General features: G+C 35.7%; 1 protein-coding gene across 8 annotated transcripts in view; it reads right to left on the reverse strand.

Annotated features, from left to right (window-relative positions):
* Positions 1–399: 399 nt before the first annotated feature.
* kcnq5a (potassium voltage-gated channel, KQT-like subfamily, member 5a) overlaps positions 400–21026 on the reverse strand; it is a 147137-nt gene continuing 126510 nt past the window's right edge. For 3 of the 8 annotated variants that reach the window (XM_015363173.2, XM_015363166.2, XM_069179825.1), the window contains 9 exons: positions 18697–18791; positions 17350–17376; positions 15640–15696; positions 12566–12783; positions 8530–8638; positions 5595–5726; positions 4859–4972; positions 3529–3655; positions 400–3430 (listed from right to left, as the gene is read on the reverse strand). In XM_015363173.2, coding sequence (XP_015218659.1) covers positions 2480–3430; positions 3529–3655; positions 4859–4972; positions 5595–5726; positions 8530–8638; positions 12566–12783; positions 15640–15696; positions 17350–17376; positions 18697–18791 — 1830 coding nt within the window. In that variant the 3' untranslated portion in view covers positions 400–2479. The remainder of the gene's footprint in view (positions 3431–3528; positions 3656–4858; positions 4973–5594; positions 5727–8529; positions 8639–12565; positions 12784–15639; positions 15697–17349; positions 17377–18696; positions 18792–21026) is intronic. The other 5 variants (XM_015363168.2, XM_015363171.2, XM_015363170.2 and 2 more) reach the window with 5 other exon arrangements.

A 21026-nucleotide genomic window follows, 5' to 3' on the forward strand; every position in this document is an offset into this window, starting at 1 on the left:
ATGCCGTGACCCACACCAGGAAAAGCAGACTGAACATGAATGAACGAGGAGTGCCCAATTACCCATCCATGTAGACGGCTGAAGAACTGCTCCACTGCATTTGTACATGTGCTGTGTTCTTTTCTAACTCAAAGCAACAATATGTCAAATAACAGATTTGCTCATTTTATTTACACATCTTCCCTTGTTATTTTATTACCTGAGGAAAACATTGAGGGTTTTGTAAAAGGGAACCTTTCAAAGTTATAGGTTTATTAACCCTCATAAGTATTCATTGACATTGCCTTCTCTTAGTCTTCACAAGAAAATATGAAACCATTAGAAAATTTGGTTATACTGTATATTTTGTTCTTTTTTTGTTATTTGTTTTAGGAAATAACACACAACAAAATGAAAACATACATCTTGCTTTCCTGGTTTATTGAAGTATGAGAAAAAAGTTAAATTGAGCAGTTTTTTAAACTACAGTTTATGTAACCTCTGTTATGTGCACATAATTTGTTGAAATAAATTAGATACATGAAACAGAACTTTAAAATTCTCAAGCATGTAAGTTAAGGCCAGTTTTGTGAAATAATTTACCAGTGAAATAATTTTTCTAAAAAATGTATCCATGTCTGACATGGCATTTGGGGATGGCAGCAAGAAAAAAATAAAAGCAAACTGATGTTTATTTCTTATCACAGCTTCAGATACCAACTTTTCACCCCACATTTGAAGTCAAAAAGCAAATGTTTAATAGTTTGAGTAAAAAAAATAATATGCAAGAAAGGCACCATAAAAGCATATTTGATTAAGGAAGGGAGAAGAAAACATTAAAAACGGTATAGTTTATGTATACTTTATACAATACTTTAGTTTTACACACTGTGTTTGGCTAAATGCAGACATTCATTATAATCTGGATCCTTGATCGTTTTAATGAGTCACTTGTGCCAAATGAGTATTGTTTTGGAGGTTTTAAAAATGTAGTTTTCTTTGATATACCACTTTAAGGAGTCTGACATGTATGTCTGTTATACACAGCCCATAGCATTACAAAAGGGATGTGCACTGGCATTTCTCAACAAATTGTGCTTCAATACACCTCTCTAGGTTCCAATAAGTGGCTTTTTCAAAGCACCATCTATGTTACACTACTATCCAGTACTTGTACCTCTCATACATATTAATATGCTGTAATTCTATATACATTCTACAGTATGATGTTAACTAACATAAGCTGTTGTATAATGTTCAAAAATACAACTTGGGAAAAAGGCTATCACTTTTCAGAGCACTTAAGATGGATTTAAGACTACAGTATCTTCCTGTCCAAAGGGTGTCACCACTATTTAAAAGGTACAGTATGTACATTTTGTATTAAAAGCATTTTCTTGAGAACAATGAATCAGTGGTAAACATCACTGACTCATAAAAAAGCATAAAAAAGACATTCAGAATATGAATATTAGTTGCAACAGCAGATAAATTATGACCTTGTGTGTTTTCTACGTAGCAGCCAAACCATGATTTTCTACTTTTTCCTCAGTACCTTTCTAGCAGCTGTATATTTATTGAACTGTAAACATAAAAGATTCTTTCTTATTGTAACTTTCAGCCGTGGAGTAAAAAAAAATATTTATATTGGCACATATGGAGAACAGCAGGCTAATAGATTGTGTATTTTAATGTGGTATGTAATCCTGTCCCCATAAGTATACTGTAATCGTAATAGCTACACTAACACTACAATATGCATCCTACTGTTTTGTCCTATAGACTCTTGTCAAGGCACTGCCATTTTTAAAAGGTCTTCCAATACATTTATCCTACCAGCGCATGATTCAAAATGGATTCTCACACGGATATTTACAGGCTACTTTTTCTGCTTAGTACAGCAGCAGAAAATCATGAATATTTCTATAATTATACCAAATGCCTTAATTTCTTCCATAGAAATTGAATCCATTTAATGCATTAAACACTAAAATAGTTACAATTTGGCTAAAGAGTTAAGATACAGAGGTGATGATCTCCGGGAGCTGTTTACCTGCTATCACCCATGTGATTTGTTTATATTTCATTATATTTTAACCAATAGAGAAAAAGACAGAAAATTTAATCTGAACTGTTGCATATCACTAATTGCAGCAGTGAACGTAAAACCAATTAAATAAGTAAGATTTGGCAGATCCTTGGTGCTTTAGCTGGACATATAATGCCTACGTTTCTATGCAATCTTGCTAAATGAAAGGGCTTGATGTGTTCATACTATCAATTAAATGTACTGTAAAATCTAAACATGCTCTGGTCATGCAGTTAGAGATCACGGGCTCATACCACTGCCTTTCGGATTCTTTCCAGATCTTACAAGATTTGTTCCGATTTCCATTTGTTTGTCATTTTGCCTTTTATGCTCTCTCTTTTTTAGAATAGTCCATGCAATGATATGTATGGTTAAAGGAAGTACTACATGTACAAATAAAAGTGGGTGATGCTATTTTAGACGGACATGAGGCAAGCTGAGGGATTCAGAACTGTCCCCAGTTTTGCTGATGCTTTGAGATGATCCTCCTATTCCAGTCCTTGTAAAGTCTTCAGAGAAAACGGTCTCCACTGTTGGCTGAGAGAGAAGATCAAAGCTCTCGGATTCAGCTCCAGCATCCAGATCCTTGTCTGTTATAAACAGCCTGGGCTCCTTCCAGTCAGAGCACATCTCCTGGCTCACCTGGGAGCCATTTGAGTCACTACTAGAAAGGCGAGTGTTGAGTTCATCTGTGGACTGCATCAGGTTTTGAACAGAAAGGGATTTCCCTAGGCCTCTGTCTGTTGCAGTGGGCACTGATACCAAGGGTTCTGTCTCCAGGCTCAGGTGCCTTCTCCAAGAGCCCTCTTCCTTTGCATTAGGCTTTGTCACCTGTCTGCTTTCTTTCGAAGCAACAAGGCAGGCAGTGACATCACCAGCAGACTCCTGGGTCGTGACTGGAATCATGCTTACAGGTCTGTTGATCTGCTTAAGGGGAAGCAGAGAGGGTATCTGCAATGATGTTGGCGCTGCTGGCTTGGACATTTCAGCCAACTGACTTGACAAGTTATTGGGCGTCAAAATTGGTACTGTTCCCTCATTCTGACTCATTGGCACCTGTGTGGGTAAGCTGTGCATAGTTGGTGAGAAAGAATAGTATGGTGCATTGTTCAGCTCATTTGGTGTCAGTATCAGCTGCAGGCCTCGTGGCATGTTGGCACTGGTAGATCTGGAGACACATCTGCTTATCTGTGCAGAGCCTGATGATGCATCCTTGCTTGCAATAGAGCTCTGATAATCAGAGGTCTGATCCAGCTCAAAGAGGGGCAGAGAGGCAAGAGTCAGTGCTGAGGAAGAGCCTTTGCTTAAAACTTGCCTATAGATATCCAGCAAGGAGTCCAGCTTCGTTTCTATAGATTGTACCTGTAAAGGAAATTGAACAAAAAGAAATCACAAATACAACTTCTGTCAATATGCAGTGAATTGAAGTAGCTTAGCTGTGCACAAATTGGCCATCTTACCTGTTTTTCCACTTTACACACTCGTCCCAGCATGCTGAGGTCTTCATTAGCTTCACTCTCCGGGAGAACTTTCTCTTTAGTTTTCTTATCAGCTGGTATTTGTCCTTTTCCTAGAATTTGGTCAACTCTGCAACAAAGACGGCAGATATTAAGGGGGTGAAAAGGTTCTGAAGAATAGCTTACTCAAAGCACCCACCACCACAGGACACGCAAAAATCTGGCAAATAAGCAAAGGACAACAAAAGCAGTAAGCATCTTTAATCTAGTCATTAGTTTTATAAAACAAATGATTCCAAGAAGGCAAGCATCTAGGAACTAAATCTGGAGTACTTGGATTTTCTTCAAAAAGATATATCCTAATACACTCCACTAAATTGTTATTGAAGATAAAATAACTATTTTGTGTAATATGCTATGGTATAATTTTATAATTAGCCATTGTCAGATTTGCTTGGCTTAAAAGCAAGGTTTTAATAATTCAGGTGGGTTGCTGCGTCAGCATGCGTAGGCTGCAAAGGAATAAGTAATAGGTTTATTCCATGCTGAAAAAAAAGAAGAAAGAGAACACAACGTTTCGGCCATGGAGCCTTCTTCAGGTGAGCCTTCTTCCACACCTGAAGAAGGCTCCACGGCCAAAACATTGTGTTCTCTTTCTTCTTTTTTTTAGCATGGAATAAACCTATTACTTGTAAGGTTTTAATAAGGCACACAATGCACTTTTCTTAGGAAACATCTACTAAGCTACTGAGAAAAATAAAAAAGTCAAAACCCTTTTTAAGGTTTGCAGCCTTATGTTATTGACTATTTCTGTTCAGATACTTTTGTACACAGAGTTTAAAAGTGATTTATACAGTTTATGCTGGGATGTGACACAGTTGCTATATGATACATGCAGGAAATTATTATTTGATGCAGAAATCACAAGGAAAAAAGATTTTGATTCCCTGATAAAAGAAAATATGAAAGTATGTTTTTCTAAAACAGGGGTTCCCAGTTCTGTTCCTTGTGTTCCACACACCTGCTGTTTTGTTCTTCCAGCTGTGCATTCACTGAAACTTTTATTATACCACAATATTAATAATAAGATTAATTTTTACTCTTGAAATATTTTCAGTTCTTAACCATGTTGGACCATTTTAACAATTTTAAGCAGAAAATAACTAGCAAAGGCTCTAATCAAGCAATTTGTTTTAGCCCAATTGTTCAATTAAGTAATGAGTTTGGCTAGAAATGAGAACCAGCAGGCGAGAGTGTCCCCAGGGCAGGTACTAGGAACCCCTGCTCTAACATCCCCAGTTTAACACTGCAGTTTCACAGTAAGGTGCCTAACCCTGGTGTGGACTGCTTTTTGCCATGTTGACTGTAATATAAGTGCAGAGAGGGGGAAGAAAAGGTCTTGACTTTGGTGGCCAGTTGCTGCTGTGGACCTACAATGGTGTCCAACCTGTGCAAAAGAGGGTAAATTAAACAGGAATAAAAAAACATAGGTACATTAGAGTATCCATTTAGGTTATTAGGAGAAGAAACAAGAAGCCATGGGTAATGTAGTTTACCTCTGACAAGTATATATCTTCATTTGTTAGGCATACCACAACAAGGCTGTTATATAGTGGTAGACAAGTAAAAAGTCATTTTCATCCTGAACAGTAATTTAGTTATTTCACGCCAAAACCAATAAAACAAAGATGCAATAAAAAACTGAAATAAAGAAACACATTATTAAGTATCAAATTTGGACCCTTATCAGTTGAAAATGATTTTTGTTATTTATGATAAAGTCTTAAGAAATTGAAATTTCTGCTCTATGAATCTTCAGGAAAGGTCTGTCTATCTTAAGCTGTCTGGTGACACAGAGTCTCCAGTTTTTAATCACGTGGCCTCTAACTTACAAAACAAAACCTGTTATTAAAAGTCACTACTGCCTTTGGTGATTTAAAGATATCATCTAGTAGAAATCTTTGGTTGTCCAGAACTAGGGATGTTTTCCCTGCTTTAAACCATATTTGTTATGTCAGACAGTCGCAATTTAACAGCTGAAGATGAGAAAATCAAATAGTGCCACTCACCGCGTCTGGAGGCTCTTGATTCTACACAGCATATCCAGATGACCAGCTGAATACTGTTCAATTACATCTTTTACATCATACGGTCGCAAAGTCTCCTTGAATTTTCTCTTTGCCACATGAAACTTCATAATTCTGTCAAGGAATATAGAAACTATGTAGATGAAAATGGCAAAGCTGACAACAGCCAAAGAATTCCAAAAAGAGAAATCAGATTGTAGCACACGAAAGTCAACGCCACCTTTTCTCTATCTGTGACATTTGTAGTGAACAACTATAGATGCTGTAAAAGAAAATTGAATATTTTGTATGTTCTGGACTTTGAGGCAAGGCATAAAAGAATGAATTGCGATGCCAACCTTATCCACTAGATGACGATGAACTCTTGATAGTCTCTATAGCTAGAGAGTATCGAGCGTTTATAACCCTCTAGGGTTTATAACCCTCTAGGGGTGTCTAGGATTGGCATCGCAGGAGTTTCATTCTCCTGCCACCTTACAAAAACATTTATATCCTATAATATTTAACCTGAAGAAGGCTCCACGGCCGAAACGTTGTGTTCTCTTTCTTCTTTTTGTCAGTTTTTACTTTTTTTCAAATTAAAAGGATGGTTTATAAGAAAGAAAATAACCACCATATGCAGTGCTTTTCCATCAATTTGGCAAATATTATAAAACATAAATAAGAAACACGGAATCAAAATATTATACGTTTGCTTCCGTATCCCTTTTCAAACACAGAAACGAATACACACCAGTTGTGGATGCAAACATCACTTGAACTTAACATTCTGACCAGGCAAATATCATACTCTCTAAAATTGTCTCCTAGCTATTACCTCTCAGATATGCTTTTTGAAGATGTGATACTCCAAGATCACACACACTTTACCTACACAGATTGTGTTTTAGCCCCAGAGCTTATATTTATGTTGTTATTTTTAGGAACGCGATACCTTTGGAATGTGTTGTTTGGGGAATTCAGAACGGAAAGGTCTGGGTTTCGCAGCGTAATGAGAGACATGCCCGACTGCAGCAAGTTGGCCGCAGATCTTTCCGAAACAACTGATCGCTGTTCTCTGTGGGAACTTCAGGCATCTGCGCGCAGTATTATTACTGCTTGGTGTAATACAATACTACAGCAAACATTGATTAGTTACGAGCTGTTTCCGCAGCATGATGTACATTATGTTAACCGTATTACAAGATAAACAGTTCAAAAGGAAACCTTTCATAATTTGTAATATTAATATATTTGAAATGAACACAGTTAGATGCACCTTTAAGCACATCTGTGTATCTGTATTTACTCCATATGAATAAATGTAGTAAAAATTTGCATTTAAAAAATGGTGAACTCTCATATATGGTGATGTATGGCAGCAATTAATGCTATAGCCACTAGAAGGCACAAGATAATAAAAAGTAAACAAAAACAGATTCTTATAATGATGTTGAAGAATAATATATATTAGTGATATAGTAAGAAAGAAAGTAATATCTGATAAGACTAGTAAAAGTGGTAAGCGTTATGGCTGGTTTTTGTAGTAGTGCATACAGCAAGAGCTTATAAATACATGTTGATACAGGTTAATATAACCTCACCAAATTATCAAAGCCAAAATTGATATTAAATGGGTATTTAAATAATTATAAAGTTGTAATGTCTTGTTACCATTTAAATATACCAGGCACAAAATTGAGGCAGAAAAAAACTTCAAAGAGGCCTCATGCCAGGTTCTATTCTGTTAAGAAAGTGGAAAGGTACTCAGACATGGAGCAAACAGTAAATAGTTCATGCAGAAAGTGTGAATATAAGCATTTCTCTGCCAAGCTGATTTAAAAAAAGGACTTGACCCAAAAAAGGTGTCATGTTCTGGAATGTAGAGCAGAACTATAAAGAGCGTTCAACAGTTCATCAGAGGGAGAGCTGAGCCTCATGTTCAGGAACAATGTCATTTTGGCAACATTAATTAAATGATGGAATTCCAACAACTAATAAAAGCGAGAAGTGAGAGTCGTTTTCTTTACCTCATATAAACGCAAAGAACCAATAGCATGATAATACAGCAGACACCAATCGCACACTTCTTCCCTTACGCGAAGGGAAAGGAATGTGCAACAAATAAATGAAGGTTTAAGTGGACCAGATATGAACATTATTCACTGTCAAGGGGGGTACTCTGTTGACAGGCGGCTGTGATGTCTATACAGAACTGACCTGTGTATGACAAAGGTTGGAAAGTACAGTAATGGGCACCAAGTGAACAGCTGACCACCTGTTTAACTCCATGCAGGGGGGGTCTAGGTTTGTGCATTTTCATGGTTATTCTTAGCTGTACTGATGATTTGTTTTGGTAAATAACTCCTTCTCGTGACCCCTGTGCAGATCTTGGGTAAATTAGAAGGTTTATCAAATTTTCACTTTGGTAAAGAAGTTATATAAATTCCTGAACCTACTGTATTGTAAAGATCCATGCAGTAGTCTTCTGCAACTTCAGAGTGGCACTTAATCATAAAGGCCTCATGATATCTGGGCTGAGGATAGCTACAGGTAAATTATAAATGGTAATGTTTTTTCTGGATATTTCATGATAATCTCCATTCACTGTCTTTGAACAAAACTAGGGTCATTTTACTGTTTTTTTTTGTAAATTAAGTAAAGATTTCTGATCATTAAATTGTACTGAACTTTCAGCAGTAGGATTTTACTCTGATGTCCAGATTCTAGTCCATGTTTTGTCAGATCACTCTTTAACTTCTGATCTTCTGTCTTGTACTCTCAATAGTCCATGTTAAAAGAAGGGATGTTATTTGTTACCACAGATATTTGGTGACAAAATGACAGCAAAAGACAAGTAAATAAGAATTGTTGCAGTAAGCAAATGAGCTCTCTGTATTACCACGCAGCTGCCTGTCTCCCCCACCTTTTCACTCACCTGACAGCTCTAATGACAGTTTTGAGAGCTGGAGTGAGATCCTCCACAGACACATCACAATGACACCCTTTCTCATCAAATCCGTCATCTGTTCCGAGATTGGTGTCAGCTGGAAGATAAATTGGGATTTTAGCTCAGTGACATCATTTGAGAAGGTGTTGAACACACTGCCTGACTGTTGTTAAGGCAATTCCGTGAAAACAAAGTCACAGTCCTATGTCTCGATCTCTCCTTGGTTCTCATTTGACTCTGACAGGTTAGCTTAAGTGCTTCTACATACAGTGTATATATATATAAAAAAATTCTAAGTGTGTTATTTCACTTTCAGCTTTTTCCAAAACAAACAAAGTCTTGAATAAAGAAGACTTGAAAGGAACCTTATTCAAGTATACAGATTCCTCAAAAGAACCGATGAAGTCAAACCACAGCACTTCAGACTCAACAGTAAAACATGAACCAGAGGGACAAGTGGAATCTACAGGGAAGGGCATTTATAGAACTGAGAACAGGAGGTACTTTTTATATATTTTAGGGGTTGTAGGAGTCTGGAAGAAGCTACCTAGCCAAGCTGTCAAAGCCCATTGTCTGGTTTCTGTCAGAAAACATCTGTTTAAGATCTTATGATCACTAAGATTATAGTTACCAAAGGAGCTACAGTAGGTAGCCAAATGGCCTTCTTTTTTGTAACTGTTCTTATCAGCTTAGGCTACTTCATGACGACATCTTTTCAAACTAACAACCTGTCAATTTTGCCCCTAGACACTTGGTGTGTTATAAGTCCCATTATGAATTTCTACATTAAAAGGCAGAAGAACAGTTGATAAGTATTATTCCATCTGTGACTCATTTGCCCGAAAGAAACAAATATGTCCTAGTTTGCTTCTGTAATGATATTTGCAGTCATCTTTGCCTTAAAAAGTAGCTTGAAGCCTCTTTGACAATGTCTGGACACCTAGTGCCTCCTATGTAAGGATGCAAAAGAAAAATATATTATGGCAAATCTCCCCAAAACAAGGAGCTATCTTTGCATTTATTTTACAGTTCAATTGGTTGTGTGTGGCTGGGGAAAGAAAGTAATGTAACACAACAGATGTTAAAAGGCACTTGCAATACTTACCACTTAGTTAACCACTCATTAATGAAGAGTAAGAGTGTTACTTAACATACTGTACCAGGCCTGTATATTAAGCATTTGGACACCAAAGAGTGAATAATAAATAAGAGCTAATATAGCTATATTACTAACAACTGACAAGGAGTAACTGAATAAGACAACTTTTTAAAACTGCAGTAGATAATGGTACACATTGGATAGAGGTTACATGTTGAGATGTAGAGTTAAGCATTTTCCACAGCTTTATTGCCATGGGTAAAATCTGTAAGCAATTTGAAAGAAAACGGGTCCTTAGAGGCTTGTCTGCTTTAACTACTACATAAATCTTGTTTTGTGGCTGCCATTTTCATAGGTTACTTATAGACTTTATAACCCCTAAAGCAACATTTGATGCTGCAGGGGACAAAAGTTATCTCTAAAAAGCTTGCTGATAACAGCAGAAGTTTTTGAAACACAACTTTTTTGTAGTAGACTCAGAATGTTAATAAGAAGTCTATTCTTAAATAATGAGCAACAGAATTTATATTATATCTTAGGTATACAGGAATGCTCTATTTTTCTGTACTGGAAATGGATTCATGTTAAAACATAACACTCACCACAGTAAACCACCAATGTACAAACAGCCTTAATATTTTTAGTGAAACAAGATTCTGTTGTGAAAATCAAAGACTCCAAAGGGAAATGTGACATTAGCAATATCAACCAATAAATGTATCCATAAGGCACTATTAACCTATAGTTAATTAAGTGCTGAATCTTTTACATTTCCCTGTAAATGTTACACCATCATATTCATATTGTGCATTTCCTGCCCGTATTTGAAATAAATGGTAATTTTTTTCTCCTGTAAAATGATGTTTAATTGGACTACACCTGCCACAGAAGTTGAACAGTTTTCCTTAATTAAATGCATCACAGTGTTCAGTAATACAAACCTATTTTATTTAAAATAGGTTGGAAACAAATGTGAAAAAGCTGTTTAATTTTTATGTTGAATTTCTTATTTTTTCATGAAACCAGGGATGGTGATAATTTGTCCATCCATTATCATAAAGCAGTTTAACCCTGGTAAGGGTCATGGCTATCATATTCATATTGTGCACCACATCCAAAGCCTGTCCTAGAAGCATATGGGGAACGGCATGACTACATCCTATGTGGAATCCCAGTCCATTGCAGGGTACACACACACACACACACACACACACATTTTCTGCATGTGTCCAGCAGGTGAAAGGAAATCAGAATATCCAGAGAAAAATCAGGTGGAGCCAAGGATACTACAGAGAAGGCATCACTCTCCATAATAGAACCCAGGACTAAGAAGCACTCTCTGCCAAGCCACTGTGGCCACTCAGTGATAATTCAGTTAAGAATAAATAAATGTTGAGAAAAACACTTGAAACTATACAATGTTAACTGATGTACTGAAGATGTCTGTTTGAATTTATTCTCCTATCAGAGCTTCAAAGAAACACGCGAAACCTGGGTGAAATACAGCACATAAAAATACACAAAAAATAAGTTAAAGGAATTGCATCAGTTATTGTCATGCAGAATAGAAATATTCTGTGCTTAAAAATAAAAATATAATGATCATATAGCACTTTCTCTGTTGTGCTAAAGCAACTTCCACAGAGGAATTTATTTTTGTGACAGTGGTTTTGTTGGTGGTAAAGTTTAATTTATTCCAGTGAGTTATCATCCAACTTTGTTTGTCATTTATCCTTCAGTGCAAATGATCAAACTACAAAACCAAAAGAAAATGAAAGAAAAAAACAATTTGACAGAGCATGAAGACCAATTTATACTTTAAGAAATGTAACTCTTGTGTCCATAATTCTTAAAAGAAGGATGCATGTTAGCTTAATTCATCCTGTTCGATTTCATCAAGTACGCCTGATTAACTGCAGAGGAATATCAATGGAACACATTTCAAAGTAAGGATTTATTGGTGCTCAAACAAGCACTGGGGCAAAGTCAATTGTGAAGAGGTATTCGTTGATTTATTGAAATGTCAGAGCTTTAGGACATACAGAAAGGAGAACAAACATCTAAGTGGCAGAAAAAAATGTAATTATTCAGTTCTATTGTTTTTCAATACCTTGACCATTCAAGGAAATGCTCAATTTTATCAAAAGCCAAATGAAAACGAAAAATGATCAGTCAAATCAAAATAGCATCACACTCAATGCCTGCTGTAGAGGAATTAAACCATTTTTGTGTAGTGTGTACCTTGATAATAGCTTATTTTTTATGGCATAGTGACATACAGTATGTGTTTGACTACTACAAAACAATGTAACCCTGAGGGGACCTGTTCTAAACGTTATAAAGCCAGGAGCTATAAGATGCAAATAACCATTTAGTTGTCTTGTGACATTTTTGACAGTCGTTCTTTTCTTGTCCAATTTGCAAATAACTCCAGAGCATGACTTGTTTGTTATAATATGATAAAGCACACAAGAAACCACTACTGCCAATAACAAAATTAAAAAAACAGGCTCATTAGGACAATGTCATTTCCTCTAAGCATGACACGAAAGGCTGCTATCTATATCCTACATGCAGAGGCAGAGTGATGGACCAGCATTCCTCTGCACTGTTCCTACAGTATATATTTATAATCCTATATATTTAATCGGAAACTCTAAAGCTGTTTACGTTTGGGAATGTTCTGTGAGTTCTGTCTGTAGTTTTATTTTACTTAGTCATGAAGAAATTTTATCTTTTCTCAAAAGAAAGCATGAATCCAAATCATTGTTAACTTTGCCACACACATTGAGGCAGTTCTATAGTTTTCCTAGAAAAGCATGTCAGTTAGTTTTATTAGGATGAAAACAAATGTAAAATGTCTCCGGAATCCCCAATCCTTGTCCCACTTCAGGATGACAAACGGAAGTGCTAAGGGACTTGTACCATCTGGAGTGGTCCTGGACTGGCTCTTGAGTCTCAGTGATGGGCGAAACCTTGTTCTGTCATTGAAACTCCAGCTCTTCTGCACCTTGGCTGGACTGGTGTCAGTGGTGATGTCAGGGCCAGGTGATCGCCGATCCCCAACAGAAGTTTGCCTGTACTTCATGCTCTGTCCTCGTGGACTGGCCATTCGTACCCGTTCCTTAAAGCTTAATTTCTGGCTGCAAGAGACATACAAGGAGAAAAACACTTAGTAACCACAATAGGGCCTGCAGTCAAAATGTTGCAAATCACATAATGTAAAAAATACAGTTACATCCGATTCACATGATGTAATGAAATTAGTAATAATAAGTGAATGAAAAGAGGTATAAAGAATTTCAGCAGAGATTGTAGCTAGCAAGTCTTTTTTAATTTATGCATACAATTCAGTGAGCTTTAATTTATTTTTAGTGCCAAGTATTATGTTTAAAACTTAAATTTAAACTACTTTTGACATATCTAATATACATGTATATACAGTATTGCTTTGACGTTTTTCTCCTATATAGTAAGAAACCAAGGACAAATAGAAAATCCCTACGTGTAAAGGTCGTGATTAACTTAACACAAATACATGTAGAACAAAATAAGGGCTCTGCATTAAACACACAATGCACTGTTTTTTGCTTATGTAGGATGCATAAAGCAGACTACTGATGCATGCAAGATGCTCCATCTGAACTGTATTTCCTTCATTCTGAGTCAAGAGAACTATGTTACATGACTGTTGGATGTACCCCATTCAGCTTAACACTGGTGGGTGAACAAGATATAAAAACACTTCCACCAGAGTTTCAGCAGTATGACTGTGATGGCGAGTTAGGATTAAAATAAGCATGTACACTGTTTGCTGGCCTTATAATGGGCACACCACAGCATATTAAACTCTTCACTTTATAACAGGAGCTACAAGTATAGAACAAAATCCACGTGAGAGTCTGTCAGCCTCTGGCTGACTGAATGAAGTAAAATGACAGCTACAGGTTATGCTGCATCCCTTGAAAAATAATGAAACTATAATCTGCAGATGCAAGAATGCAAACCAGCATGTAAGCTTGGGGTAAGCATCAAGACAAGCATGCAGAAGTCAGAGACAAGCAGCAAGCAAAAGATGAAGCTCAGAGCAGACACATTTTTCATAAGCTGATGCAGTTAAACAAATAGTTATGGAGAAAAATATACAGTTTGGACATCAACACCTCCAGAGCTATCTTGCAGTTTCCAAAGTGATCTGTCCTTAATTGTATAACTAGAAAGATTTACATAAACTCTGACTATGACTCGGAACAGAACACCAGTTTCAAGGCACATGTACTATACATGTTGCAGGAGAAAAAGTTGTTTTCTTATTGGGCTTAAAGTCCTACTTTAATCCCTATTTGCTTCTGCATTGTACAGTCATCACTTTTTCTTTTGCACTGATGGCTTCTAACTTTTACACCAAACTGAGGAAGACAGAAAATTGTCAGCTTTGAAGTTACTTGTGTATTTGAATGCTTTTTGTGTGGGATCATGTGTTAGAAAACAAACAAAACCACAGCAAATCTACCACTAGCAGCACTTATCTAGTATTTTGTGAGTGCAGTGAGAAAAATAGTTTTCATTCATCACAAAAATGGACATCCACATGTCTTTCACGTATATAGCAAAACTGACATTATTATTAAACCCTACATTATTAGTGTTTATAATTATACAAGTGATACTACAATGCAAATATTTTGCAAGAAGCTGTATTTGTTAGCAAGGATTAAAATCATGTATATATGCAAAGTTCCAAAATACAGTAAGCAAATATAAAACAGTAGTATTAGTGATGTAGCCACCATATCCTCCTCTCCATGCCAGAAACTACCATGGATAAAACTTCCACTTTTTAACAAGATGCTTGAGGGTAACAGATCATTATTTTTTTACAGCTGTTGCAGTATTCATATAAGACATTTCACTTGTCTTACTTAACAAAAAAATGTACTTATTTGTTGATGTAAGACACATGGTCTGACAGATATTTTATTTTCTGTGCACACTGTTTTGTATGGGCAGTACAACACAATTAGTTGTTTTTTTTCCAGAAGCATTGAGTTTGACTTGCAAATGTGCTAAGGATTCTTAAGGAAAGAAACAACAGACTGCTTCTTTGAGTACTTAAGCTATGAGATACGACTTCTGGTGAGAAAGACACACGGGTCAGTGAAGCCTAGCTAAGACACATACCATTGCTGCTGACATGCAATCCTGCAATTCCTAGTTAATGAACTGAATCGGACATAGGCTCCACAGGCCATATCCGAGGGGATTCTACTTTACAGCAATAACAAGTACAAGTTATTGAACTAGCCTATTTGCTGTTCCCACAAATGAATTGTAGCATGCTGCAAGCAAAGAGACAGGTTTTCTGGTAAGACATTTGGAGAGTATTCTAATCCTCACAAATGTGTATTTTGACCGTCTAAAGCCATCACTGAAATAATCTCAAAAGTGCTTATCAAGTGCCAGGCCCAAGCATGACATTTGATTCAGAGTTTGAAAAATAGGCAAGGACTTCAAAAAAAGATTGCAGAAGTGAATAAATAAATGTTATCATTGTATTGTAATCCAAATGTTGTGGAAAAAGTAAAATTTTTAATCCACTTAAAATGTAATTCACTGGAAATGAATAACTGTGATAATATTGCAGTGTCATAAATTCCTTTCATTTATTCAGCAATCCATACAAAGGGATAGCTTGCATTCTTTTTCTTTTGCTCTGAATCAAAGTGACCAGGTTGAAGGTTGATGCCTGTTGCAGGGCAGGGTTTGGAGATGGGAAATGAGCATGTTGGTTTGATTGGTCAAAGAGCAGCACAAGGTTTTGACAAGCAGTGTCAAAAACAAAACAACAAGTCAGACCCACCAAATCAAGAAAAAGTCCCTAGAAAAAGGGTAAAGGGCAAGAACATTTGGGTGGCACTTAGAATGAGTTTTCATTGTCCATGCACCTGCTGTTAGTTTGCATTCTCAAAGATCATGTGACTGGAGGGGATGCTGGGTACCTAGGTTTCCGTGACGTATACATCCTGAAGAGCTTCTGTTTATTACTAAGAACCTTACTAGGAATGAGGGGAGATAGATTATTACTTTTCATTTCACTAAGAAGAAAAAGAGGATTCCTTTTTCAAATAGTAACAGTACATGAGGGTAATGGTAAAACCAGTGTTAACAGCACATATACATTCCAGTGTGCAGCGTTTTTCAGACAAAATCAAGTGATGGACAATCAGTGCATGGTATTTAGACATCCACAACACTATATCAGATTGGGATCACCTTTAGCACTCCTCCAACTAAATGTGAACTTAAAAAGATTGTTATATTTTAGGGGGCATGGAAGGCAACAATTAGATTTTGCTTTAAATTTACAGTACTGGTTCTTTTAGGATTTTCTAGTACCTGTGTAACTCGAGCTTTGCAACACTGATACTGTACATTTTTATATGATGAGTAACATAAATCATCATTAAAGAAATTATAAGAAACATTTCATTTTCATTTTATTATTTTTCTACTGAAATTTCTACTGAAATCCAATGAGAGTTCTCTCCCAGGCAACATTATACAGCTGCACAGAATGTCTATATCTTAGATTTTCCTTCTTCTTTTAAATGCTTAGTACACCTCCCAGAAATCTCCAGTTTATGATCTAATTGATAAATTAAGAATGTTAACCATTTTCTTTGACAGCACAACGGTTAGTCATGTTTTAAATAAAAATAGTTAAAGTAAGTCAGAATTGAATTCGTAAAAATTGTTTAATAAATTATTCTGATTAAACTGCAAAACGATTAGCATTAGCCATGTTGTTTAATTCCAAGTGCACTCAATTAAATGAATACATTATTTCAGAAATCCACTTAAATAAAATAATATCCATACTCATCGGTCAATCAGAAGATATTTTAATGTAAAATATCCAGGGTTTTGGCCGATGTTTCTGTCCAAAAAGTCCATTTGATTGCTAATCTTTACAATACAATACTAATATTCTAATAATAATCTAAATATTATAAAAATACCTCTTGAAAGCACTGGTTCTTATTTAATAAATAATATAAATAACTCGTAATGGAAAAAGTACATCATCAAACAGTTCCACCAACTGGAAATCATCATCTTCGAAAGGCTGAACAAATAATTACAAATGACGCCAATTTTCTGTTTAAATATTTTGGAGTTTTGTCGACCTAGTTAACTTTATTGCCTTTACATATTTGAGTATTCCACAGTAAACCATTAGTCACTGTCAGCTGTACTTTTTGACAAAAAGCAGAATTTAGGGTTGCATCTGCCAATTTTTTTTTCACTTTTGATTTAGAAGTCTCAAAATATTTCAAGGAAAAAAAATCCACTGATTTGTAATTTGTGATATCTTAAATACAATCTCTGTTTTCCCCCATCCAATATCATAATACCGATTCTGGCATGCAGTTTTCTTATATAAATATATACTCCTCAAACAGTCAAATGAACTTAGTTACAAAGGAATTATTTTTTATCAAAATATCTCTTTAAACTACATTTAGATTTTTTATGCAATGGTATTTTACGAACATCTGCAATTACTTAGTGTGCCAATTCTAAAAACAACTTCAATCTCACGGTCTCGATCATCTCATGGTCAGTTATAAAAAAAACATATCTTGAATTTTCTTAGCAATAGAAATGAACAGAAATCTAATAATTTCATATAGATAAGTGTAACAAACCTGCTAGCAGACTCCCCCTGGTCTTTCCTTCAGAGATTAGTAAATAACAGAAAAGGGACAAAGTTAAAGAGATTAATTATTGAATATAACAGCACCCAGCAGTTAAAGAAAGATATAAAATGCATATATATATTGAAAATAAATCAATATATTCACCTGCTACTGCTGCATACAGAGGTATATTTTTAAAAACACACCACCAGGCACAATACCATTAAAGCAGGCCAGACAGAAGAAACCACAGTCATTCAGAAAAAATGGTCAATTCAGCAAGACAAACCACAAACTGGCAACACACACCAAGCAGACATGCACTTTATGCACAATACATACCAAGTCAGATTGTGCTAGAAAAGCGAGATATATAACAGGGACCTGCAGATTTGGTATTCTAGATATCTGGAGACTGAAATGCCTGTATTCACGTGAAAGCAAGAATTCTTTGTTATATCAGGAAAGAATATCACAAAATGCCCTATGATATGCTGTCTCTTTCAACACTGCAGGCTGTTATCTTGGGCATTCGGGGGCAGACTGTGGTTATTGTTGGTAAAAAGGGATTATTAATCTAAATGTAAATTTATTAGTATCTTCATCTATGTGTTCTCAGCAGATGGCTCACCCAATATTTCCAGGCTCCACTAAAATCTGCATTTACTGAAATGCTGCAAAAGAAAACATTAAAAGGAGCTTTCGCGACCTCACAGTTGCAGGCAAAATATTTGCATCTTCGTATCAGGCACATCTAAAACTTTTTAGATTATGTTAGTATGGAAATTACCTGTATAAGGATGTATTTCACCATACATGTAGAATGTTTTGGGGACCTGGAGAAGTACTTTCAAAATTGAATGTTTGGTATATGTGAAAAAATGTGTACAACAATTCAGCCTGTGCTCTACAGGAATAAAGGAGAGAATTTCTCTTTCTGTGGATTTGCTGTCAATATTCCAATAATGTTCGTAGCTATTCTGACAGTAACCACTAATTCGGGTGGAGGTAGGGTAAACACAAACCCATAAATTGGCAAGTTTGTAGCTATATTCGGCTATTAATTTCTTTGAACTAAATATTAGTTGTAACTATTACTTGGGCGAGTAATTAGAAGTTAACCACTAAACCCTGTATACACTATTAAAAGAAAATATCTAAGGGAGCCTGGACAATATTGGTCTGTTTGATGGCTGTGACCCTTTTTTATTAAAAGGCAAAATAAAGAAAAAAAAAGGCAAAAAATAATGAGAGCTTTTGAAAGAGAGAAAACAGACCAAACAGAAATAACAAATATTTAAAAGCTACAGGAACACAGACACCAAATACAACACCAGCTGCCATAGTTGTACCTACTTTGTAGGGCTGCAGGTATGCAAGGCCTTCAAATGAGGCTTCCAGGTAGCAATGGAAACCGAGTTCTCATCAGCCGCATAACTACGCCATACACACTACGTGCAGGATATACAAAACAAAAAAAAAAAAGAAAAGGAAAAAGAAACAAGGCCAGAGGGAGCAGGGATAAAACAAAACAAAAAAATTGAAAAGCAGATTAGTAAAACCCAATACGAGTCATTGCTTTATCATCTTTCATAGCACATATACATGCCTGAGTGGTGGGAGAACACTTTCATAGTATCGCCAGGTGGCATTCAGGTATGTTCGGCTGGCATCAGTGGAGTAAAACCGCCAAGCAGCCTGGTATAGGAGGAGAGATACAAAAGGCACAGAGGAACCACAACAAGTGAAGCGATATGTCAAGAGATAAAAGAAGCGTCCTACAAGCTTTGCTCTCAATGGGGCTGTTTCAACCAAAAGGCCGCATTTCACTCTGCGTCACATGGTATGACAAAAGAAAAGCATAGGTCACGCTAGCTTTGCCTCAGAAATTAAAGGGCATGGTGTAATGTAAAAAGAACCGAGAATACAGCGAAGAAGACAAACAAGACAACATGAAGTGGTTCAAAACAAAACACTACTGCTCCCCACTTCTAGTCCTGATTACCTCTCTGCACACAAGATGAAAGCTGTGAATGGAATAATGCGTTGTTGAGAGTCATTGGGTGAAATGACACATGGTACTACGGTATCTATTTGAGTTCCTTGTGTAGTTTGTATTCATAAGTGTTTGCAAGCAGTAGATGAGTTACTATTCCCAGTATCACTAATAAAAACGGCCATCCTTTTTGTTGTAAACACTTTCTCTTAAAATGAAGAATCATCCTCTAAATTCTTTCCACAGAACAATATAGTATATATACTGTATATAGTCCAATCATTCCTTTGGATGTACTGTAGTACAAATTGATAAGTATCAGCACTCTTGCATATTGGAACACTCTTTATATAAATAAAGTTTAATAAATGTGTGAAAAATAACAAATAACTATATGATTTAAAGGAAAACAAACAGTTGAGGAATAAAAAAATATATTATCCTTCACACAAGACACTAGGTAATATGTGTAAAGAATGTAAGATTGCAGGATTTGGTTCTTGTTGTAGAGAACTTTCATCTAGTCTCTATAATCAATGGGTTTACAGGGCTGTTTCAGAAAGGTTTTGAGCCACACTTTGCCAGTAGAATCTGAAAACAAAATTCGGCTGTGGGATAAACTCATTTGTTTAGAACAAAATATTTCTACAAAAATACTACATTTCAAATGAACAGATCTTATGATATTTACATTATATGCAGACATGGAGGTATTGTAAGGAAAAGAAAAAATGTCAAATGTTTTACATTTGTGTGTTATGTTGTAATAAAAAAGTGACATCGAAATTAATTAAGAAGATATTGGCAAGTGCAAAATGCTGGATACAAAATTAAAAAAAAACATTTTGAAGGAGTCGAAAACCTTCACTTCCAAACCAATGTGCTCTGTGTGTTGTATTGTAATAGAATATTTTTGGCTACCCAGCCTCATTTAAAGAACATTGTTGAGCTACTGTAGAAAGGGTCTAGCAAAAATGTTTTTTAACTGTTAAATACTAAGATGAAGTGTCCCATTAATAAAGTTAGAATTTAACTGTACTGGACATGTTTTACAAAATTCTAACAACCACCTAGTAATGAGTTTGTTGAGAAAGAAATTAAACATTAACTTTGAATGGCATTTGAGGAACATCACTCATTTGCATTGATGACTGATGGCATAACTTTGCTGGGAAAGCTTAAAATAAAATAAAAAAATGAACACTGAAATGGCATTAAGCAAATACTGCATACACTTTCAAAACAAGAAAACCTGCAGAGAATTCATGTTAAACTTCAGAAACAAAGTGATAGATTAGAAAAAGCCACAATACATCTCTGAAAATTAAGTAAAACTTATCGTTAATCATTAAAGCATGACATTAAACAATAGTGACACAAAAGGTACTCTGTTGATCTAATTCGGGATGTGATTTCTTGATTAAACCTTTTTAAAGATTCTTTTTTATAGTTCTTTTATAGTTTTTTATAGTTTTATATGTGATAGCTTTCCCCTTGCTGTGGTACTTTATGTTTATTTTTGTTTAAATATGTAATTAATAAAGCACATGGTGAATGTCACATTGTGGGTTACCTGGTTTGGTATATAAAACCAATCTATTGATCTTTACTCATATGCAGCATGGAAGACAGAGGTCATGAACAGGGTCCAGTTCATGGCCCTGTAGGCCATGGGTTATTTCATGGCAGC

Source organism: Lepisosteus oculatus, chromosome 17, assembly GCF_040954835.1.
Source record: "Lepisosteus oculatus isolate fLepOcu1 chromosome 17, fLepOcu1.hap2, whole genome shotgun sequence".
NCBI lineage: Eukaryota > Metazoa > Chordata > Actinopteri > Semionotiformes > Lepisosteidae > Lepisosteus > Lepisosteus oculatus.